The sequence below is a fragment of the Nansenia antarctica genome (genome assembly GCF_963989245.1).
Source record: "Nansenia antarctica genome assembly, chromosome: 6".
In the NCBI taxonomy this organism is placed as follows: domain Eukaryota; kingdom Metazoa; phylum Chordata; class Actinopteri; order Argentiniformes; family Microstomatidae; genus Nansenia; species Nansenia antarctica.
Window position 1 is genome coordinate 71,339,888 of NC_137676.1, and position 24,180 is coordinate 71,364,067.

The window sequence follows — 24,180 nt, forward strand, 5'->3', positions numbered from 1 at the left end:
CAGCGCTCCCTCTTGTGTGATATTGCTAAATAATACACAAGTATAGTTGTCACAGTTTGCACAACATAGCTCATAAACAATATACTGAACCACAATATCTGTAGACAGCTCATCAATAACAAGCATGACACTTATAGTATAAGTTATATAAGTTATACTACTTTACTTTTTGTTTTACTTTTGCAGTTAAAGTGCTATACATAAAGGTTATTATTATTATTACTAGCTGCTAACACAGACAGAGCTAGCTAGGTTACAGTTGAGCTAACATGACGCTGCTAACGTTGCTAGGTTACAGCTGAGCTAACATGACGCTGCTAACGTTGCTAGGTTACAGCTGAGCTAACATGACGCTGCTAACGTTGCTAGGTTACAGCTGAGCTAACATGACGCTGCTAACGTTGACAGGCTAGTTAGTTAGTTAGTAGTGAGTCCAAACCGACTAACACAAACATTCTTCAGTAGGCTAACTTGACTTACACGTTCAACAGAGTTACAAATAATAGAGGATTACAAAACAAAAGTCTTTACTCAATAGATTCATTTCTTTTCACCGTCAACTTTCCATCGTTTCAGTCCTAGGATATGTGGCTGTCTGTTATGTTACCACTAGGAAAAGAGTCAAGTGTGGCTGAACCCCAGAACAGACGGACACAAGAGGCAAAATAACAATAAAAGGTTTTATTAAAGATGGACAAAATAATACACCTACTCTAACGGGGCCTAAGTGGGGGGAATGTGTGGATGCCAGAGAACTAGGAAATGTAAATGAGGTGTGAGTGGGACTGTACTCTATGTGTCTGAGTGTGAGTGTCTAGCGTGCAAAACTAGTGTGGTGTAGATATGTAGATGAGTGAAGTGTTGAAATATGTACGTGTACTAACCAGTCCAGAGCAGAGAGGGGGAATAGTCAGCAGGCAGGCAGGGGGGGGTTAGGCAGGAGAGGATGGCGGCAGGCAGACGGGGGGTTAGGCAGGAGGATTAGTCGGCAGGCAGGCTGGGGGTTAGGCAGGAGGAGTAGTCGGCAGGCAGGCTGGAGGAGTAGGTGAGGAGAGGGGACACTTGTATTTGCATAGAGCTATGCTCTAGTGGATCTGGTCGTCCTGGAGACGGCCGACACGCCGTCCACAAACTTGGTTTTGAACAGGACGTTGGCGTTGGTGAACATTCCGTCCTTCAGGGAGACCACCACGAACTACGGAGAGGGGGAGGGGAGGAGGAAGGAGGAGGAGAGGGGAGGGGAAGGATAGGAGAGGGGAGGGGGGGAGGAGGAGAGGGGAGAGGTGGAGGGAGAGGGGAGGGGAGGGGGGAAGGAGGAGAGGGGAGGGAGAAGGCAAGGAGAGGGGAGGAGGGAAGGAGGAGAGGGGAGGGGAGGGAGAAGGCAAGGAGAGGGGAGGAGGGAAGGAGGGGAGGAAGAAGGCAAGGAGAGGGGAGGAGATGCAAGGTTTTACGAATGATCATGTTGTGATAGCCAGGGCTTAAAGTGGGAAAAAATCCTGTGCCTGAAACTTTTTCTTGGGGAGGGGGGTCACAGTTTGAGATATTGGGAGAGCGGGTACAGAAGACAGCGTCTTGTCTCAATGTTTAAATGCATTAATACTATTTTATAGTCAATACAAAATATACGTATGTCTCAATGTTAAAATGCATTAATACTAGGGCTGTTACGATTAGTCGACGTAATCGACGTAATCGACTACGTCAATACGTCGGTTTGCGTAATATGCGTCGGTTAGTCGTAAATAAACAGCTTTATTTTACCAGGCGAGACAATTAAGTGTATGAGTGAAAAATGGATAGCTACTAGCTAATGTTACACAAGCAATGTAGCTCACCACAGTTCGTATGTCTTGTCTTCTGGTGTTAGTAACGTTAGCTATGTAGCTGGCTAGCTACGGTAGCCTATTGTTATTGTGGTGCGAGCACCTACTGTACGTTATCTAGCTCGTAGCTCGCATGCTACGTTAGCATCAATTTAGCTAATCATAACATAGCAGCGAGAGTAACGTTAGCTAGCTATGTAGCTACTAGCTAGCTATGTGTTGTGGTGATGGACAGACTTCTAAATGGCCATGTTGGCATTCAAGTTGGCTAAACATAGCAGTGAGGTGGAGACAAATACGTTTTTTTTTTTCTTTTCGTTTTTTTTTGAACAGTACAAAAATTATCGTTAGACTTATCGATAAATTAGTCGTTAGACTAATCGATAAAATAATCGCCAGATTAATCGTTAGAAAAATAGTCGTTTGGGACAGCACTAATTAATACTGTTTTATACTCAATACAAAATAAAATAATATATTTAGATGTCTTTAAAAGAACAAACTGATTAAATCACTTAAGGCCAAACTGATTGCATCACTTATTAAGCCACTATCACTATAACAATACAGATTGGCGTGGTGCAACCGAAATGAGTAAACAACTAGTTTGAAACTAGCTAGTAACAACTAGGGGTTTAGTAACTACTAAATGCCTGCATTTAATAATGACTTACGCCAAATTGGTGCAACCCAGTCCAGTAGGCTACCAGATACGATGTTGTAATGTAATTTTAATTTTAATTTTGCCATTTAGCAGACGCTTTTATCCAAAGCAACTTACAATTACGAATTACAGGGACATTCCCCCTGGAGTAACTGAGGGCTAAGTGCCTTACCCAAGGGCACACTAGTAGTGGTGTGGCTTCAGGCGGGATTTGAACTCACAACCTTCCGATCCCAAGTCCAACTCACTATCCACTAGACCACCACTACCCCTAATGTATGCACATATTTTGCTACCACGGTTGCCAGACGGAATTGACAATGTCCAGCCCAACCGGTCTAAAAGCTGCCGAATCCACCCGTCCAGTGTGACCAAAAGTAGCCCAATCTGGAAACACTGCTTGCTACGTTCTTGCAGCTCGCGTGAACACAGGTTCTTCCATCTTTTCTTTTCCACATTACACTCATTCAAACTTCTTACGGCCCGCCCCACTACTCTGCCTCCGATTGGCTAGAAGTCGTTGGTTGGCTTGAGCAATGTGATACCATTGGTAGGCGGAACTGTCTCTTTGCTGAAGATGAGTCTTTAAATTACGATGTAAACAAATAGCATATGATTTTTTAATTATTTTTTTGCTCAAAATTCCCCCGCGCCGGAAATCCGGCACCGTGCCGGAGAACTTTAAGCCCTGAATAGCAGTATGAAATGTTTAGCCTAGCTGGAACTAAACGTATCCCATGAAGCAGTGGTTGATGGGTAAGAATCTGCTGTGGAGGAGAGCGTGTGTGTGTGTGTGTTTACCTGCGAGTGTGTGAAGTGTGTGCGCAGCATCTGTCCGATGTTCTGTGTGTGAGAGAGGTCCAGCGCCGCATCCACCTCATCCAGGATGTAGATGGGAGCCGGTTTGAACAGCAGCATGGCCAGGATCAGAGACAGAGCTGCCAGAGACCTACACACACACACACACACGCACGCGCACGCACACACACACACACACACACACACACACACACACACACACACACACACACACACCAAATCATAATTAAAGTTGTCTTTTCGCATTGACCGCCCAAAATGCATTATAATATTAAAGGATTATGGATCATCAAACCAGTCTTTCATAATGCCTGCTTCTACAGTGTGGGTGAGACAGGAGGTGTGTGATGTGTGTGTGTGTGTGTGTGTGTGTGTGTGTGTGTGTGTGTGTGATGTGTGATGTGTGCGTGTGTCTGCGTGTGCTCCAACCAATAGAACCCGTGAACCCTGACCTTTGCCCTCCGCTGAGCTCGGTGAGGTTCTCCTTCCAGATGTTGCCCAGGGCGACCTTGAACTCCAGCCCCTCTAGGACCCCGCGGCCCTCTAGGGGCGCCAGGCGGGCGTCCGCCCCGGGGAGCAGGGTGGAGAAGATGGAGCCAAAGTCCTTATTCACCTGGGAGGGGAGGGGAGGGGAGGGGAGAGAGAGAGGGAGGAGGGGGAGACAGGTATGGGGAGGGGGAGGGGGAAGGGGAGATTGAGAGAGGGGAGGGGGGGGAGAGATAGAGAGAGACAGAGAGAGAGAGACAGAGAGAGGAGGGAGAGAGAGAGGGTTGTTGCTTAATTATTCAGATTTATAGTCAGTGCCCTCCATATGTATTGGAAAGAGCAACTTGGAATTCTATCTATCGATATTCAAATCTGATCTATCCTTTAAAAAGAGAAAAAGCAAGCAGACTTTCTGCCAGGTGATAGAGAGAGAGAGAGAGAGACAGACAGACAGAGAGAGGGGAGAGAGACACAGAGAGAGAGGCAGAAAGAGATGAGAGAGAGAGGAGAGAGAGGGAGAGAGAGAGAGAGAGAGAGAGAGAGAGAGAGAGAGAGAGAGAGAGAGAGAGAGAGAGAGAGTGAGAGAGAAAGAAAGCAGACCTTCTGCCAGGCGATGTTCAGAGCTTCGTTCTTCTTCTGGTCCAGCTCCTCGATGGTCTGCAGGATCTTGGCCTTGTCGTTCTCCACAATCCTCTTCTTCTTCTTCAGGTCATTGTACTGGTGGAGGGAGGGAGGGGGGGAGAGAGGGAGGGAGAGTATTCACAAATTGTATCTAACAAAAGGAAGAGTCAAAGACTACTCTCTCTCTCTCTCTTCCATTTTCTTCCTCCCACCCTCCTCCCTCTCCTTCCCCCACCCCTCCCCTCCTCCTCACCCACTCCTCTGCCTAGCTGACCCTCCTTCCTCCCCTCCCCCCCCTCCCCCTCCCTCTCCTTCCCCCTCCTCCTTCACCTCCTCACCCACCTCCTCATCCCTCATCCCTCATCCCTCCCGCTCCTCCTCCTCACCCTCTCCTCGGCCTGGTTGAGCATGTTCATGGCCCTCTTTTTGACGCTGTGCTCCAGCAAACCTCCTCCCTCTCCTCACCTCCTCCCCCCCTCCTTCTCCTCCCCCTTCCCCCTCCCCCTCCCCCTCTCCTCACCCTCCTCCTCCTCCCCTCCCCCTCCTCCTCCCCTCCCCCTCCTCACCCCTCCTCCCTCTCCTCCTCCTCACCCCTCCCCCTCCTCCCTCTCCTCACCCCTCTCCCCCTCCTCCTCCTCCTCCTCACCCTCTCCTCGGCCTGGTTGAGCATGTTCATGGCCCTCTTGTTGATGCTGTGCTCCAGCAAACCTCCTCCCTCTCCTCCCCCTCCTCCTCCCCCTCCCTCCTCCTCACCCTCTCCTCAGCTTGGTTAAGCATGTTCATGGCCCTCTCGTTGACGCTGTGCTCCAGCTAACCTCCCCCTCTCCTCCCCCTCCCTCCTCCTCACCCTCTCCTCAGCTTCGTTAAGCATGTCCATGGCCCTCTTGTTGACGCTGTGCTCCAGGCGCGTCTTGGTGGCCTCCAGCTTCTTCAGCCTCTGGCCCGCCTCGCGGGGGCTGTTGGCCTGGAAGTCGTAGGCCGTGTTGGGCTTGCCGAACAGCCTGCGCTCCAGGGAGATCCAGTCGTGCTCCTCCAGCATGTGAGACACCTGGGGAGGGGGGAGGGAGAGGGAGGGAGGGAGAGGGAGAGAGGAGGGAGAGGAAGGGAGAGGGGGGAGAGAGAGAGAGAGGGGGGAGGGAGGGAGGGGGAGGGAGAGAGAGGAGGGAGAGGGAGGGAGAGAGAGAGGGAGGGGGGAGGGGGAGAGAGGAGGGAGAGAGAGGAGGGAGAGGGGGGAGAGAGAGAGGGAGAGGGGGGGAGAGAGAGAGAGAGAGAGAGGGGGGAGAGAGGAGGGAGAGAGAGGAAGGGAGAGGGGGGAGAGAGAGAGAGAGGGAGAGGGGGGAGGGAGGGAGGGGAGAGAAAGAGAGGAGAGGGAGGTAGGGGGAGAGAGAGAGTAAGGGAGAGGGGGGAGAGAGAGAGAGAGGGGGGGGGTCAAGGTGATACTCCAATGGGACCCAGACTTGCTCCTCCAACATACTGTACATACAAGATACCTAAGAGGACGTGTGTGTGTGTGTGTGTGTGTGCGTGCGTGTGTGTTATATCGTGTTAAGTTGTTAAGTTGTTAAGTTTGCAGCGGAGACAAGAACATTTGCGTGTGTGTGCATGTGTGTCTCTGAGTGCATGTGTGTGTGAGTGTGCACGTGCGAGTGATGTGTGTGTGTGTGTGTGTGTATGTGTGTACACGTGTGTGTGTGTGAGTGTGTGTATACACATGTGAGAGTGTACCTGTGCGAGCGGTGTGTGTGTGTGTGTGTCTGTGTACACATGTGTGTGTGTGTGTGTGTGTGTGTGTGTGTGTGTGTGTGTACCTTGGCGTCGGCGTCGTGGCTCTCCTGGAGGTGCTTGTCGATGTTGTGCTCCAGCTCCTTGATCTTCAGCTGGGCCTCGTTGGACTCCCCCCTCATCCGATTGGCCTCCGTGCTCTTACCCTGTCACATTCAAACACATTCAACAAACTTTATCGACACGGACGACAGTGAACATCACAATACATACAGTACACACTATCACCATCACATGTTTAGGTTTGTTTGTATGTATCTGTGCTTGATTTTTTTACTTTGTAGGTTCTTACTTTTGTTTTCCTTTATATATATTTTAAATTGGAACAGAAGACAACAATATAATGTGTATATGAAAAGTGATTGTCAGTAAGTTTTGCACCAAAGGCAAAGGATACATCAATAACGTCTATGATATTGGGTTATCAAAAGTGACTAGTCATTCACCGACTAACAAACTTAGTATAGCTTCATGATACCTTGGAGAAAAGCACGGCATTAATACAATTATTGTAGAATTGTCCTCCCAAATTAGCAGTACGGTTGATGGGAATATTTTGCACCTTAATCTCCCTGTTTATTAACATATACAGTAAAGGCCAAAAGTTTGGACAAACCTTCTCATGTGTTTCCTTTATTTTCATGACTATTTACATTGTAGATTCTCACTGAAGGCATCAACACTATGAATGAACACATGTGGAATGATGTACTTAACAAAAAAGTGTGAAATAACTCTAAATATGTCTTATATTTTAGATTCCTCAATGTAGCCACTCTTTGCTTTTTTGTTGTTAATAAAATATATTTTTGTTGTTGTTAATAAAATATATAATAATAATATTATATATATATATAATAACATATTATTATTAACACATATTATATTTAATATTATTATAATATATTTTATTAACAACAAAAAAGCAAAGGGTGGCTACTTTGAGGAATCTAAAATATAAGACATATTTAGAGTTATTTCACACTTTATTGTTAAATACATAATTCCTATGTGTTCATTCATAGTTTTGATGCCTTCAGTGAGAATCTACAATGTAAATAGTCATGAAAATAAAGGAAACGCATTGAATGAGAAGGTGTGTCCAAACTTTTGGCCTGTACTGTACTACTAAATAATCACCTTAATCTCATTGTCCAGAGCCGAGATAACCTCATCCTGTTTGGTGAACTCCTCTCGCGCCTTACGCACGGCTTCCTAGAAGGGGGTTGGGGGGTGGAGAGAATGAGGTTATTGAGATGATACAGTTTCACCTGAATGGGAAAAGTTTCACCTGAATGGGAAAGTGTGTCCAAACCTTTGACTGGTACTGTATATATTGGTATTAGACTATTAGACTATGTATTACAGTGTTTCCTCTACATGCATTTATTGGTGGCGGGCCGCCACGAATGAATTTCCTCCGCCACGAATTGATTCAGTCCACAAAAAAAAAAAAAAAAAAAAAGTTCTCCCCAAAAAAAAAATCTGAACATTTTAGCTGATTAAAATATATCTGATCCTAGATCAGCGCTATAATGGATGTTGACTAAAAGTGCACCTAAATCCACGGCCATCTCTCTCTAACCGCTGATCCAAAATCAGATTAATGACATTCAGTTGACGACGTGACACAAGGGCTCCTGATTGGTCTAAATGTGAACTGTGGTATTATTGTTATTGTGTACAGGCCACCGTAGTGACATCAGGGGGGTATTCCATCAACATCGCTAAAGGGAAAATCCAGGTTTAGTCTGATAAATCTCGCGAGAGTTCTTAAAAATATCCAGGCATATTCTGATAGGTCTCGCGAGAGTTCAAAAATAAGCCAGGATTTTCCTTTAGCGACGTTGATGGAATACCCCCCAGGTCAGGTGGGCAGGTTACGACGAGACAACAAGAGACCGGTATTGTAGAGCTTACAGAGCGAGTTAAAATAAAGACACTTACATTGAAATACAGAAGGACTCACGTGTATGTTTAATAGAATAACACGACATGGTGTCAGAAGTCCTGTAAGTGAGTGTTAAGAGTTAGATCGGCCGACAAGTGTCATTTGAGCTCGTGACGGTGAGAAGGGAGAAGAAAAGATGGATGCTAATGCTAACGCGGGAGCAGCTGCAGTCCAGAGAACGGCGCCAGTTTCAAGTGCTACGTTAGCAGACATTAGCAAGTCAAAAAACGATTCTTATGTGCCGTCACTTTAGCAACGACACAGTATTGTCAAGGGGAAAAGAAGGGGAGACGATTTTTTTATTGACAACGGAATTACATGCTGGAAAAACATGCAGCTAAAATTCAGGGAACATTTGGACAATAAGAGACACACGGGAGAAGTACGGGAAAACAGGGCTCATGTGGGTCTCATCAAAGGTAAGAGTTTGTTTTCTTTAACTCAGCTGATACTCAGCTGTTTACCGAATGCTCCATCTGACTGTGATTTTACTTCTGTAATGTGGTGGGTTGACATAATTCACGCACGGAACTATAGGTTGAGACTATTGTTCCGTCCGTAGTACCCAAGTTGTTTAGACTGTTCTATTTACTGCTTGAGTGTGTTGTTGACAATCGTTCATGTCCTTCATTAAACGTTTAGCTTTGTCATTTGATACGCCGCCTACGACTACCATCTCTCTGCACTACAGTAAACAGTTAATCAGTAACGTTAGCCGCTTTTGTGCTCATGTAGGCCTACTTCGTATTATATTATAGCTGATGATCTTTGTGTGTGTGTATGTGACTGTCAGTCACAAGTTTATATTCTGTATATTCATATTTTTTTTTTTTGGGCCATCCTCTAGTTTTGGCTGTGATTAGAAGGAAAAAAAAAAAAAAAAAAAAAAAAAACTTGTTTTGAGCGCGTGCGCGTTTCGCGTGCACGCGAAAAAAATCGCGCGCGCTGCGACAGCGGGCACGGCCATCCGCCACCATTGTAAAATTTCCTGGAGGAAACACTGTATTACTATGTATTAGTATGTAGGGAACCATCGCACAGGAGACCCGACACCTCTACAGGCCCTGTCGGCAGGAACCCTCTCATCACTCTGTGTGGAGTCACAGGCTACAGCACACTGCTCAGTACTGTCACCATGGAGACGTACACACACACACACACACACACACACACACACACACACACACACACACACAGCTCAGTACTGTACCATGGAGACGTACACACACACACACACACACACACACACACAGCTCAGTACTGTCACCATGGAGACGTACACACACACACACACATACACACACACACACACACACACACACAGCTCAGTACTGTACCATGGAGACGTACACACACACACACACACACACACACACAGCTCAGTACTGTACCATGGAGACGTACATACGACACACACACACACCTCAAAACTGTCACCAGAGAGAGAGACACACAGAGAGACACAGAGAGAGAGAGAGAGAGAGACACACACATGACACAGTGTCTACCTGATCGTGTGTGGCTTTAGCTCAGTGAGCTAGGAGGGGAGACCCAGGTCTGAGTCCTACCTTGTTCTCCGCCACACTGACGGCCATGGCGTCTATCTGCTCCTGCAGGGCCTTCATGGCCTCGTCCACGGCCTGCAGCTGCTGCTGGTACCCCGCCTGCTCCCTCCGCAGCTCCTCCACCTCCAACCCCACAGACTCCACCTCCTAGACACACACACCATAAAGGGGTCACTCACTATCTCATACACACTCACTGTCAAACACACTACTCCTAGGACCACACACACACACTAGGGGTGGGCATCGATGATCGATGATCGATTAATTGATCGATAAGGTCTTGGTCGATCACAAAATATTTTGCTCGATAATCGTTAATATTTTTTTATTTTTTATTTTATAATAATAATAATAATGGAAATTAGTTTGTCCACGTTATGTGTGAGAAATGAACTTTGCATTTGCCTTCGCATTGAATTTCACAACGCAGTACGGCATGACGGAAGTTCCCGTACGTTAGTGTAACCTGACCTCCAGTAATAGGTGCACGATCTCCACTACTTCCTGAAAGGCACCTTGCATGTTCAATTGATTAATCAGCTGTGCAGTAAAACACACACTGCTTGGAAAATGGCCAAGCGAGCGAAACGAAGCTTGGTGTGGGAGCATTTTGATCTGAAAGGCGACCTCGTTCATTGCAAACACTGCGCAGTGACCTATAAATATAATACGGCGACGACCCCGATGAAATACCACCTGCAAGCCGCACACCCGACCCTGACTGCTCCTTCGCTATCGCTACCTTGTACTTCTCAGCCCTCCATCATGCCTCATCTTATACGCGGGAAGTGTGATGCACAACGAGAAGAGAAAATAGACGCTCTTAAGGACACTAACGTTTTCAGTCATCCTCCTATTTGTGAGTAACTGTTTTTTTACTGCTCCTATGGTGAGTTACTTATTTTCTATATTTTTATTTATAATAAAAAATGTGTTTTTAAGTTAAACAATTTAGGCTACTCACTGCCTTGTTTAAGAGGATTGTTATCTGACTGTAATGTCTAGTTAATGTGAATGAATGAATGTGTGCATTGTGCAATTCTGCAATAGCAACACAAAAACATTTTTTCCCCCAAGGAAAACATGTTTGTTATTTCTGCCCTAGTTTTTATTTTATTTTATTTTTTTATGAAAAAAAACCTTATTGATTAATCGATAATTGATCGTTAATTCGTTACGATTATCGAACAAAACATTTTGATCGTTTGCCCACCCCTAACACACACACACACACACACACACACACACACACACACACACCATAAAGTCACTCGCTATCTCTCTCTCTCACACACCATAAAGAGGGTCACTCTCTCTCACACCCTCAAACAACCTCACACACTCTCTCTCTCACACACACACACACACACACACCCACACACACCTGCTGCCTCTCCTTGAGCTTCTTGTTGAAGGCGTCGGCCTTGGCCGTGGCCCGGGTCAGCTGCTGCTGCGCCTCCTTCAGCTCCTTCTCCCTCTCCTGCTCTGCGTTCTGCATCTTCTTCTCCAGCACAGAGAACTTCTCCTCCGCCTTCCTCTGCACCTCCTTGGTGCTCCTCAGGGTCTCCTCGCTCTCCTCTGGGACACACACACACACACACACAGAGTTACACACACACACACACACACACACACAAACACAGACACACACACACACACAAACACAGACACACACACACACACACACACACACACACACACACACAGAGTTACACACACAGAGTTACACACACACACACACACACACACACAGACACACACACACACACACACAGAGTGTTACACACACTAACCCTAACCCTTACCCAAAGCATCTTTGGTAAATATTCGTAAATATTAATGCCTATTGTTGCCAATTAAATTAAATTTAACCTAAAAGAAATCACTGATTACCCCTTCATAATAATTTAAAATAATTATAAAATATTGTTTAATGAATCCATGAAAACACAAAGGATACATCATTATGAAATACAAATCAATAGTAGTCAAATTTGTTGTTTGCACATCTGACATATATTGCTTTTTCAAAAACGTTGTATTTGGACAAGTAACTTCAGCTCTCGGTAAAAGATCAGTTCAAAGGCTGAAGGTACCTGAAAAAGCTTCATAATAATAATAATAACCTTTATTTGTATAGTACTTTTCCTGCAAACGTTGCCGCTCAAAGTGCTTTAATCATTATATAATCATCATTTAATTATTTACCGGTAGTCATTTAAAGGCAATATTAAAAAGACAAAAAGACATATTTGCTGATTCAAGCTCTGGACTGACAGTGACTGTGTGCGTGATTGTGAGTGACTATGTAAGTGTGTGTGTATGACTATGTGTCTGTGAGACTGTGTGTGTGTATGTGATTATGTATATGTGTGTGTGTGTGTGTATATGTGTGTGTGTGTGTGTGTGTGTGTGTGTGTGTGTGGGACCCACGGATGGTCCTGGTCAGCGTCTCCAGCTCCTCCTGCTGCTTGTGGAAGGAGCTCTGCTGCAGCTTGGCCTGCAGGTTGACCTGCTCCTCTGACCTCAGCTCCAACTGCTGCTTCAGCTGACGGTACCTAGGGGAGGGAGGGGGGGAGGGAGTAAATTAATTAAATTAAATTATAAGACAGAGAGACAGAGAAAGAAAGAGACACAGAGAGAGAAAGAGACAGAGAGACAGACAGAGACAGAGAGAGAGAGAGAGAGAGAGAGAGAGAGAGAGAGAGAGAGAGAGAGAGAGAGAGAGAGAGAGAGAGAGAGAGAGAGAGAGAGAGAGAGAGAGAGGGGAAATGGGTCGAAATAGATGGTGAGGGAGAGACTCTTAGAATGAAGCTTAAAACTTGACTTGACAGAAATGTCACTGATAACATGGCACACAGGCTAGTATGATGTTGCTGTAAGAAAAATCAGGAGACCACAGTCACAGAGAGAGAGACAGAGAGAGAGAGACAGAGAGAGACAGAGTCAGAGAGAGTCAGAGAGACAGACAGAGACAGAGAGACAGACAGAGACAGACAGACATAGAAACAGAGAGACAGACAGAGACAGAGAGAGAGACAGACAGAGACAGAGACAGAGAGAGAGACAGAGACAGAGAGAGAGACAGACAGAAACAGAGAGAGAGAGAGACAGACAGAGACAGAGAGAGAGAGAGACAGACAGAAACAGAGAGAGAGAGAGACAGACAGACACAGAGAGAGAGAGAGAGAGAGACAGACAGAAACAGAGAGAGAGACAGTCAGAGAGAGAGACACACAGACAGGAGTACTGACTTCTCTGCGGTGCCTTTGAGGCCGGCCAGCTCTGTGTCCAGACTCCTCAGCTCCTCCTCCGCGGCTGACAAGCGCTCCTGCACCTCCCTCAGCTCCGGCAGTCTGGACAACACTGAGGCAGACTGGGCCCTGGCCCCTACAGAGAGAGAGAGAGGGGGGGGGGGGGAAGAGAGGAGGGGGGAGAGAGAGAGAGCGAGAGAGAGAGAGAGAGAGACAGGGGGAGAGAGAGAGAGAGAGAGCGAGAGACAGAGGGGGAGAGAGAGAGAGACAGGGGGAGAGAGTGAGAGAGAGCGAGAGACAGAGAGAGAGACACAGAGAGAGAGAGACAGAGACAGAGACAGAGAGAGAGAGACAGAGAGAGAGAGAGACAGAGGGGGAGAGAGAGAGAGACAGGGGGAGAGAGAGAGAGAGCGAGAGACAGAGAGAGAGAGACAGAGGGAGAGAGAGACAGGGGGAGAGAGAGAGAGAGACAGAGGGGGAGAGAAAGAGAGACAGGGGGAGAGAGAGAGAGAGAGAGACAGAGAGACAGAGACAGAGAGAGGGACAGAGAGAGACAGAGAGAGAGACAGAGAGAGAGAGACAGAGAGAGAGAGAGAGACAGAGAGAGAGAGCAAGAGCGAGCGAGAGAGACAGAGACACACACACACAGTTAGATTCTACAAAGACAGTTCTTAGCTTGAACCCCTCAGAAGGAGGACACACAGTGGCATCTAGTGTGTGTGTGTGTGTGTGTGTGTCTGCCTCCACCCCCCCCCCCTCACCTCCGGTGAGCGTGCCCTGGGGGTCGAACACGTCCCCCCCCAGTGTGACGGTCCTGGTCATCACCCTGCGGTCGAAGGCCACCCGCTTGGCGTTGTCCAGCGTGTCGCAGACCAGCGTGGAGCCGAACACGAACTCCATGGCCTTCCTCAGCTCCGCCTTGTAGCCCACCAGGGACAGAGCCGTGTGCACGTTGTCCTCCCCTACCTGGGGGAGGGAGGGGGGGGGGGGTTAGCAAGATGGAGGGTACTTAAAATGTGGTGTAGTTATTTATTTTATTTTGATCTAACGAGTAGGTCCCTTGAGATTAAAATCAAGTGTACTTAAAATGTGTTAAATGTGTTAAAATGTAGAGTATGTCAAATGGAATGCATTTTTGTTTTTAAGTACACTACAAAAATGTGGTGTAGTTAAAATGTGGTGTAGTTATAATGTAGTGTCCTTATTTTTATTTTATTTAGTATTTAACCTTTATTTAACCAGGAGGTCCCTTGAGATTAAAATCTCTTTTTCAAGTGTACTTAAAATGTGGTGCAGTTAAAATGTGGTGTAGTTATGTAGCGCGCTTAAAATGTGGTGTACTTAAAATGTGGTGTACTTTAAATGTAGTGTACATAAAATGTAGTATACATAAAATATTGTGTCTTAAAATTAAAATTCCAATATACTTTAAAAAAAGCAGCATCCTTAAAATGGTTAGAAGATTTTTGTTGACCTTTGAACCCTTGTAACCAGGGCGCCCTTACCAGGCTCTTGGCAGAGTTGACCACGCTGTCGCTGAGGCTGCGGGCGGAGATCTTGTTCAGGGGGATGATGGTGTACCTGTGGTTCACCTCCCCCTTCTCTAGAAGCTTCTCACCCGTCACCTGGGGGGGGGGGTGTGTGTGTGTGTGTGTGGGGGGGGGTAAAGAGGGGGAATTAAAATCAGATATTCAGTCTACTATTGAGGACGCCACACACACTCTCTCTCATACACATTCTCTCTCTCTCTCTCTCTCTCTCACACACACACACACACTCTCTCTCTCACAAACACACACACACACACTCTCTCTCTCTCTCACACTCCCCCTCCCCCCCCCCCCCACACACACACACACACACCGCCCACCCCACCACACACACACACACACACACCTCCGTGTCCACCACCACGTGGTATAGCCGCCCCCCGGCCACCACCTCCAGCGCCGTGGCGTAGCTGACGTCACTGACGGTGATCAGGTTGGCCAGCACACCCTTCACCCTGCCCCGGTCCCACCCCGGCTCTGGGTCCCTGGGAGGGAGGGAGGGAGGGGGTTAACACACACACAGACCCTTCACCCTGCCCCGGTCCCACCCCCGCTCTGGGTCCCTGGGAGAGGGAGGGAGGGAGGGGGTTAACACACACACAGACCCTTCACCCTGCCCCGGTCCCACCCCCGCTCTGGATCCCTGGGAGAGGGAGGGAGGGAGGGGGTTAACACACACACAGACCTTTCACCCTGCCCCGGTCCCACCCCCGCTCTGGATCCCTGGGAGAGGGAGGGAGGGAGGGGGTTAATACACACACACACACTAGGGCTGCAACAACGAATCGATGAAATCGAAAAAAATCGATAATGAAATTCGTTGGCGACGAATTTTTGTCGGGTTTTGTTTCCATAACAAACCTACTTCCTGTTGACGCACGCCACGCTGTCTTGCGGCCGGTGTAGGCATCGCGAATCATAGCGAATCATAGCGCTACCTATGGCCGGAAAGGGCAGAACCTATGACCGGAACCGGAAAAGTGGGAAAATCCGGTACCTACACCGGCGCGGCGGCTACATTTAAATCATGCTACTCAAAAGCCTTGAGAGTGAAGCTGTCTGCTGTCTGCTGTCAGGACATGCTAGTGAGTTAGCTAGAAGGGTTAGCTCGCTGCTGCCGCTAGCTGACTGTCACTATGCTGCTCGTCCAGCTGTCGTCTGCGTAGCTGTGCTGAGAACCAGAGCACTAACTATGTTTCTATAGAGGAGGGTTACAGCTAACTTCCTATTGTTTTATTATATAAGTCCTGCTGGGCTCAGCCCTTCCATGGTCTCCTGCTCTCCATGCAAATGCGTTAGTGTGAGTTCTGGCGAAGCGTCAGCTAAATGACTGTAATGTAATGCGATAGCCAGTGAGTGTTTGCTCGCATTCATGAATTCAATATTGCATGACAAGTGTATTTAGCTAGCTGGCTAACGTCAGTGGTAGAGCAGAGGTGATAAGCTAAAGGCTAGCTAGTGGTAGCCTACCAAGCTACCCGTGAGTTAGAGTGAGGCACTGACTGTAGCCTAGCCTATTGTATGGAGTGAGAGGAAACATTGCATTGTTTTGGAGCATATCTGTTATATAAAAACATTAGTGTCTTGTCTGTAGCCTATATTGCACTTTGGGTTACTGACCTTTACATTAAGCAAAGTTATTACCTAAAACAATGCATGTATTGAGCTAGAGTTCAACTACTTTATTGAAACAATCTACCGCCATATAGTCCATGGCCTGTTGTTAAACCTATTTGATGTAGCAAAGCCTTTTTTATTTATATTATTTATAATTTTGTATTAATACTTATTCATTTTGCACATGTATATGTATAGGCCTGGCTGATTTAGAAAACATAAAATAAAATTTGCAAAAGAAATCATTTTTTTCCGTTTTTTTTTGGTATCCGATTAATCGAAAAATAATCGGCAGATTAATCGATTATCAAAATAATCAGTCACCCCCTCACTCTCACACACACACACACACTCTCTCTCTCTCTCTCTCACACACACACACACACACACACTCCAATCTACACCTTAGAGGGGCACTCACTTCACTACAGACACAGACACACACACTCTCTCACATACGCTCTCTCTCTCTCACACACACACACACACACACACACACACACACACACAAATCTACTGTCACGTACTTGTAGTCAAAGCGCAGGTTGGGGAAGCGGCCCATGTGTCTCTCGTAGGTCTCTCTGAGCCCCGGGATGTCACGGTTCAGCTGCATCCTCCTGTCCTGCAGGGACTCCTCCTTCCCATCTGGGGGGGGGGGGGGTAGGGGGGGGGTGTTAGTGATGATCAATTTATTTTTATTTTACAATTTTTCTCCCCCCCCCAGACAACAGTCACAGGCACTCAATTGGCCACCCGTCTCTCTCCCCACCCCAACCCCCCCTCTACCCAGGAGACCCCTGAGAACCCAGGAGGACCCTAACCCTAACCCCCCCTCTACCCAGGAGACCCCTGAGAACCCAGGAGGACCCTAACCCTAACCCCCCCTCTACCCAGGACACCCCTGAGAACCCAGGAGGACCCCAACCATAACCCATTGTAAATATGAGCAGATAGCCTCATACACAGAACAGCCAGACAACATTCACAGTGTCCTCCCCCATCAACAGATCCCAGAATGCCGTTTTTTTTACATAAAATTATTATTACTGTTATAAAGGCCCACAATTTAGAGCCAGTTAGTTTCCCCGAATCAGCCCTATTTTTGCCCCTGTTATTTCCTTTATTATTTTCCATACTATTCATGTACGTTTTCATGAAGGTGTATGTATTGTTATTGTAATTGTATAAGTTCTGTCTTAGATTTGTTTAGTATTGTGCAAGCGCCAGATTAGTGGGCGTGGTTTTGAGTGGCGTACGTGACCGGATGTATGATTGGCGTACGTGACCGGATGTATGTTCGGTTGATATATATAGCGACGGAAGTGGTCTGTGCCAGAGTGACGAGAGTGAGAAGGAGAAGCAGAAGGAACCGAATGTGAGACAAAGATGGTGGATCAGTAAACGCACACGGTGCTGAGACCGAAGACAACACGAGTCATTTAGAGACCTGCCTTTAACATTGACTGTTAGTAGTGAATCACGGGCTACCCGCAGCACCGCGGGAGTTCGGAGTTTGTTGAGTTGGCAGCGCTAGCCCAGTGTAGCTGTGTCCCCGTTAGCCAGCCTTGCTAGCCGCCGGCTGCTAACGTTGGCGCATAGCGAGACCCAAGCTGGACAGAGCCGTCGCCTCCACGGGGTGGATTGCGACCGACCGCCGACACCACCGGAGCTGACCGTGGACCACCGGACCTGAGCCATTCACCAACCTCGTCGTTGACTACGAAGAAGCCCCTTTCCCTTCGAGTTGCAACGTCACTCCCCCCCCCTTTGTCTGCTGCCTTCCTCGAAGCACATGCGAGCTCCAACCAGGCCTCAACGCGCTCCTTTCAGTCCGGGACTCTAAGCCTTTTTCAGGCCAGGTACTGTGAGGGAGTGATTGAGTGTGTGTGTGTGGCCGGCGGGGAGGGAGTATATATGGGGATGTATATATCCTTTGTATAAATAAATGTGTTTGTTCATATTTGATACAGTTGCTGTGTGTTCAGTTGTCTGTTAGCTAATGCGAATGCTAATGCTAATGCTAATGCTAGTAATGCTAGTCTAAAGGGTTGCTGGCGCCCCCTGCCTCTGTCCTCCTACACTGCCGATTTAGCTCAGAGTTAGTTAGATAACCAGCCCTTCCTAAATTCTACAGTCCTTTAGCTACTCCCTGGTTACAATTGGTCCTTCGAGCCGGATAGGTTGTGTAGTGATAGCATGGCTGAGCGCAGCCAACCAGACAAGACAGTTACCCCCCCTTCTCCGCCCCCTGAGCCAGAGCCACGACCACAGAGAGTCCCGCGGTTGCCTCCGAGGTTACAAGAGTATGAGCTTGAGCTCGAAAGCTCACTGAGTGGTAGTGAGGAGCGCACTCCACGGGATACAGTGGTCGGAGAGGCCGAGGTGTCCGCCGGCGCGCGGGTGGCTAGCACCGAGACAGCCATCAAAGAGCACCAGCCTGAGGATGAGATGGCAGAACAGCAGGGTTTTGCCGTAGAAACGGAAGAGCAGGAAGGAGAGGCCCGGTCTGACAGCGCCTGCGGGCGGAAGAGGGAGGGCCTCAGCCTTAACGATCTGCCTCCCAGTACGGCGCGCTCGAGACCTAGCTCCTGCCGTTCAGTGGCTTCCTCCCGGTCCAGGGTTTCCGTGGGCAGTTCTGCCTCTGGGGCGGATAGCATGCACTCCAGAGGGAGTAGTGCCGCGCTGTCAGAATGTATGCGCCAACAGGCCGAGATGGCGTTAGAGCGGGAACGCCTCCAGTTCGAGCGTGAACGCCTCCAGATGGAAGGAGCGGAACGTGCGGCGGAGAGACAGCGCCAGGAGGCGTTAGAGAGGGAACGTGCGGCGGAGAGACAGCGCCAGGAGGCGTTAGAGAGGGAACGCATCCAGTTCGAGCGCGAGCGCCTCCGGATGGAGGTGGCGGAACGCGCGGCGGAGAGGCAGATGGAGGGGGCGGAACGCGCGGCGGAGAGGCAGCGCCAGGAGGCGCTAGAACGTGAACGCCTCCAGATGGAGCGCGACCGCCTCCAGATGGCGAGAGAGCAACTGCACGCGGAGAAGATGGAGGAAGTGATGCAGACCATGCGCGACGTGTGCATCAGCAGAGCTCCGTCGGCCCGTAGCTCCAGAGCATCATCCGCACGGCCCTCTCGAGTGCCATCTCCTGAACCCCCCGCCGATGGCTCCATGACCCCCGCCATGACTGTCCAACTACAGGCCCAGCTGACCACCTTGAAGGAAGAGGACCAGGGACCCGACCGCTACGCGGCCCAGAGGGAGCCAGCGTCGCTGCCCGGGAGGGGAGCCATTCCCCAAGAGCGTAGCACACCCCTAGGTCCTCCAGTGAACCAAAATGCATGCAGGCCGGACACCCAGACCGTCACTCCAGCCCCGATCATCCACTACAGGATGTTTCCCCAGGTGGAGGGACCCAAGTTCCCCTTCTTCAAGGACGAGGACAGGAGCCAGTATGTGGAACTACGCATCTGCCTAGACACGCTCTTGGACGACTCCTGCTCAGAGTCCTACAAATATGCGATTCTCCTTCAGCATGTGAGGAACCCCAGAGCCCACAACATGGTTCTGGCCCATGCCTCCGCACCGACACCTTACACCAGAGCGCTCGCCGACTTGGATGCCCGCTACGGTCGTCCCTGGAACCACGCCCTTGCTGAACTGCAAGCCCTCGAACAGCAGGCCCCCATCAAGGATGAACGGGCGCTGGATGACTTCGCGCTCCGCGTGCACACCTTGGTTGGAATGCTGAAGACGCAGGGCCCAGCTGGCGCCAGCGAGATCAACAGCACCTCCAACGTAGAGCGGCTGCTCCGCAAGATCCCACGTTTCCGGCAGGAGAGGTTCCGGCGACAGCAGCGCGTTCGTAACCCCGGGAAGTTGGGTCTGAGCATGGCTGCCTTCGCGGAGTTCCTACTGGAGGAAGTGCATGACACCAACGTAGACGCCATGGGTTACGCTGAGCCGAAGAAGGAGAGGGAGAAGGGAGACCGCTGGGACAGGCCGAGCTCGAACAGAGGACGCCCAGTAGGAGTGCTCAACCCCCTCAAAAGGGACGGAGAGGTCCACCGCCATGTCCGTACTGCACCAGCGAGCACTGGTTCAATGAGTGCAGTGACTTCAACAACCTGAGTACCGAGGCCAAGCAGAGGTGGCTCGAGGAGAACAAGAGGTGCTGGAACTGTGGGCGCGACCATCTGGCTAAGAACTGCACCTTGAGGAGAAAGTGCAACCGCTGTGAGGAGGTCCACCTCAACATCCTACACGAGGTCTCCCTCGCCAGGTCCACGGAGGGCACCAGAAGCCCTAGGTCCGGTAGCGCACCGGAAGAGGAAACACCTGTCTACTATCTAGACCCAACCCAGAGCAGCGGCTCCAAGGTCCTACTGAAGGTGGTGAAGGTCCGACTTCACCACAACAACGCTGTGTACGACACGTACGCCGTTCTAGACGACGGGTCGGAACGGACCATCCTTCTCCAGGAGGCAGTGCGCCAGTTGGGGCTCCAAGGGACTGAGGAGAAGCTGACTCTGCGCACGATACGTCGCGACCTTAAAGAGGTCACCGGGGCGAGAATCAACTTCTCTATCTCCCCGGCGGGGCGGCCGTCGGACAGATATCGGCTTCAGAATGTCTTCACCGCAGACCAGCTAGCGCTCTCCCGCTACGACTACCCCCTGGAGAGATTACGCGCAAGATATTCCCACCTACGGCGAGTAGACCTACATCCGATAGAAGGAGCGGAGCCAACCCTTCTCATCGGCTCGGACAACGCTGCACTGATCGTGTCGCTCCGTCCTCCGCTGAGAGGACCACGAGGCTGCCCGATGGCTGTTAAGACTGCGCTTGGGTGGGCCCTCCAAGGCGCTACCGAGTGGAGAGATAGAGACGGGAGAGCTACGTCATCCCTCCATGTCCGAACCGAAGAAGTGCAGACCATCAACTGCCTTCACACCAGTGTGGACTCCATGAATGCGGCGCTACTAGACAACGTCCAGAAGCTGTGGACGCTAGACGTTGCGCCCTACAAGAATGAGAAGCTCTACGTACGGTCAAAGGAGGACGTCTACGCCATAGACCTCCTTAAAGCAAAGACAGTGCGTATCGAAGTCCAGGGCGTGAAGAGATACGTCACACCACTACTCCGAAGAGAACCCATGCCAGAGTTTCGAGTATCCCCTCGAACCGTCCTACAGTGTCTGACCAGCACTGAGAAGCGTATGAGGAAGGACGAGGTCCTTGCTGCTTCTTACCGAACGGAGATGAAGAAACTGACGGAGTCCGGTCTGGTGAAGAAGCTTGAGCCAGCCGAGGCGAACCAGAGTGCCGAGTCTTGGTACCTCCCGCACCACAATGTTCACCACAACGGGAAGAACCGAGTGGTCTTCAACTGTAGCTACCAGGTGGGGAAGCTCAACCTCAACCACTATCTTCTCCCTGGTCCAACCTTGACCCCAGCCCTCTTGGGAGTTCTGGTGCGATTCCGTCAGCAGCCGATCGCAGTCAGTGGTGACATTAAGCGAATGTTTCACCAGGTCAGGATGTTGGAGGAAGACAAGCCACTCATGAGGTTTCTCTGGAGAGAGGACCCGAGCGACCCCGACCCCTCTATCTACCAGTGGGAGGTGCTACCCTTCGGGACAACCTGCAGCCCCTGTTGCGCTACCTATGCGCTACAGACTCACGCCGCGCAGGAGACGGCACCTCCTGGAGTGTTTGACGCCGTCCATAAGAGCTTTTACGTGGACAACTGCCTCCACAGTTCGAAGACCGCCACGGAAGCCCGTCAGCTAGTCCAGGACCTGCGTGCTCATCTCCAGGAGGGTGGATTTGAGATCTGCCAGTGGGCCAGCAACGACCCGCAAGTCATCAGAGACCTCCCGAAGGAGGCCACCTCGACCAGCAGCGAGGCTTGGGTCTCTCACTCACCAGATGATGCTCAGGAGATGACGCTCGGACTTATCTGGCAGTTCCAGACCGACACTCTACGCTATCGCAATAAGCCTGCCAAGCCCCAACGCGTCACGATGAGAACGATATACAGCACTCTAGCGAGCCAGTACGACCCACTGGGATATATCGCTCCCTTCACGACGATGGCCAAGGTGCTTGTCCGGGAGCTGTGGGCCCAAGAACGAGGATGGGATGATCCTCTGCCTCGTCACCTAGAAGAGAAGTGGAAGGCCTGGGAGCAGGAACTTCCCACTCTCCAGCACATCAAGCTGCAGCGGAGCTACTTCCCTCCCTCCACGGACCTAGAGAGGAGTGTCATCACGCTACATGTATTCTGCGACGCCTCGGAGATGGCGTACGGGTCCGTGGCATACGTCAGAGCGGCAGAGCTTGGAGGTGAAGTCCGCGTCTCGTTTGTCCTGGCACGTTCCCGAGTGGCGCCGAAAAAGCAACAGTCCATCCCAAGACTGGAGCTGTGTGCTGCCCTGAACGGCGCGCAACTGGGAAGGTTCCTGCTCGACGAGCTCCAGCTACCTCTGATGAGCGTCACCATGTGGTCAGACTCAACTACCGTCCTCCAGTGGTTGAAGTCCAGCTCATGTCGGTATAAGGTGTTCGTGGGCACCCGAGTCGCAGAGATTCTGGAGTTGACTGAGGTGAACTGCTGGCGTTATGTAGACACCAAGAGGAACCCTGCTGACGTCATCACGAGAGGGGCAACTCTCCAGGATCTGGCTGAGCCCCACCTGTATCACACGGGACCAGACTTCCTACAGGAGCGGGAGTCAGAGTGGCCAGCCACGCCGGCGTTAGCAGAAGACAGAGAGGACAAAGAGCTGCGTAAGACGTTGTTCTGCGGAGCCACCCAGGTCGTAGACCCTGAGACTACTCCGGGAGAGGAGTGTGAGACGCTCGAAGAGCTGCAGAAGAGGATGTTCTGCTCCAAGGCCGGTCTACCCCTAGATACTACGCTCAGCGCCGAAGATTACACCGCGGCGGAGCTCCTGGTGCTGCAGAGTGCCCAACAGGATGCCTTCTCCCGAGAGCTGGAGTGTCTCGAGAAAGGGAAGCCGATCCCCTCGGACAGTAGACTCCGCGGCTTAGCTCCAGAGCTCGACGGTGTTCTCCTTCGCGTGGGTGGCAGACTGCGCCGCGCTCAAGATCTAGACCTAGACACGAAGCATCCCATCGTGCTTCCCACTAAGCATCAGGTCACCAGATTGGTCATCAAGCACCATGATGACAAAGTGCAGCACGCGGGTGGAGAGCGTGTCTTCGCGGAGGTACGACGGAGGTTCTGGATACTCCATGGACGGGAGGCGGTACGGAGATATCAAAGGTCCTGCTCGGACTGCCAGAGGTGGCGAGCCACGCCGCCGCAGCCCATGATGTCCGATCTGCCCGAGGACCGGCTGCGACTGAGACAGGCTCCGTTCCACTCTACTGGGGTCGACTGTTTCGGGCCACTCCTAGTCCGAAACCGGCGAGCCTCCGAAAAGCGGTGGGGCATCATCTACACGTGCCTGACGACGAGAGCAATGCACCTTGAAGTTCTGCACCAGCTCACAAGCGACAGCTTCCTCATGTCCTTCAAGAGGTTCACCTCCAGGCGAGGGACCCCTAAGACCCTCCGGTCGGACAGAGGCACCAACTTCGTCGGTGGTGAGGCCGAGCTGAGGGCGAGCTACGCTGCGATGACTGAGGAGGTCCGTGACAGACTCGCCTCCCAGCAAGTGAAGTTTGAGTTCAACCCCCCAAATGCTCCACACTTCGGGGGAGCCTGGGAGCGGGAGATTCGCTCAGTAAAGAACGTCCTACGTACCATTCTCGGACAGAAGGTGCCTACCGATGAGGTGCTCGAGACTGTACTAGCAGAGATTGAGGGCATCTTGAACTCCCGGCCCCTAGGCTATACCTCCAGTGATGTAGCAGATCTGGATCCCATTACGCCCAACTTCTTGCTGATGGGGCGGCGAGACTCTGCACTGCCTCAGGTAGTCTACGACCCTGCAGAGCTCACCGGAAGAAGATGGTGGAGGCACAGCCAGGTGCTCGCGGACCAGTTCTGGAGGCAGTTCATACTGCACTACCTGCCGACC

General features: G+C 50.3%; 1 protein-coding gene across 1 annotated transcript in view; it reads right to left on the reverse strand.

Annotated features, from left to right (window-relative positions):
• Nucleotides 1–1,078: 1,078 nt before the first annotated feature.
• LOC308160916 (structural maintenance of chromosomes protein 2-like) overlaps nucleotides 1,079–24,180 on the reverse strand; it is a gene marked incomplete at both ends in the record, with an annotated part of 36,612 nt that continues 13,510 nt past the window's right edge. Inside the window, 16 exons of the mRNA XM_080534843.1 lie at nucleotides 1,079–1,195; nucleotides 3,289–3,436; nucleotides 3,759–3,919; nucleotides 4,393–4,509; nucleotides 5,261–5,461; nucleotides 6,222–6,341; nucleotides 7,336–7,410; nucleotides 9,715–9,858; nucleotides 11,099–11,292; nucleotides 12,148–12,272; nucleotides 12,969–13,104; nucleotides 13,730–13,934; nucleotides 14,474–14,593; nucleotides 14,865–14,973; nucleotides 15,040–15,081; nucleotides 16,663–16,780. Coding sequence (XP_080390969.1) covers nucleotides 1,079–1,195; nucleotides 3,289–3,436; nucleotides 3,759–3,919; nucleotides 4,393–4,509; nucleotides 5,261–5,461; nucleotides 6,222–6,341; nucleotides 7,336–7,410; nucleotides 9,715–9,858; nucleotides 11,099–11,292; nucleotides 12,148–12,272; nucleotides 12,969–13,104; nucleotides 13,730–13,934; nucleotides 14,474–14,593; nucleotides 14,865–14,973; nucleotides 15,040–15,081; nucleotides 16,663–16,780 — 2,132 coding nt within the window. The remainder of the gene's footprint in view (nucleotides 1,196–3,288; nucleotides 3,437–3,758; nucleotides 3,920–4,392; nucleotides 4,510–5,260; nucleotides 5,462–6,221; nucleotides 6,342–7,335; nucleotides 7,411–9,714; nucleotides 9,859–11,098; nucleotides 11,293–12,147; nucleotides 12,273–12,968; nucleotides 13,105–13,729; nucleotides 13,935–14,473; nucleotides 14,594–14,864; nucleotides 14,974–15,039; nucleotides 15,082–16,662; nucleotides 16,781–24,180) is intronic.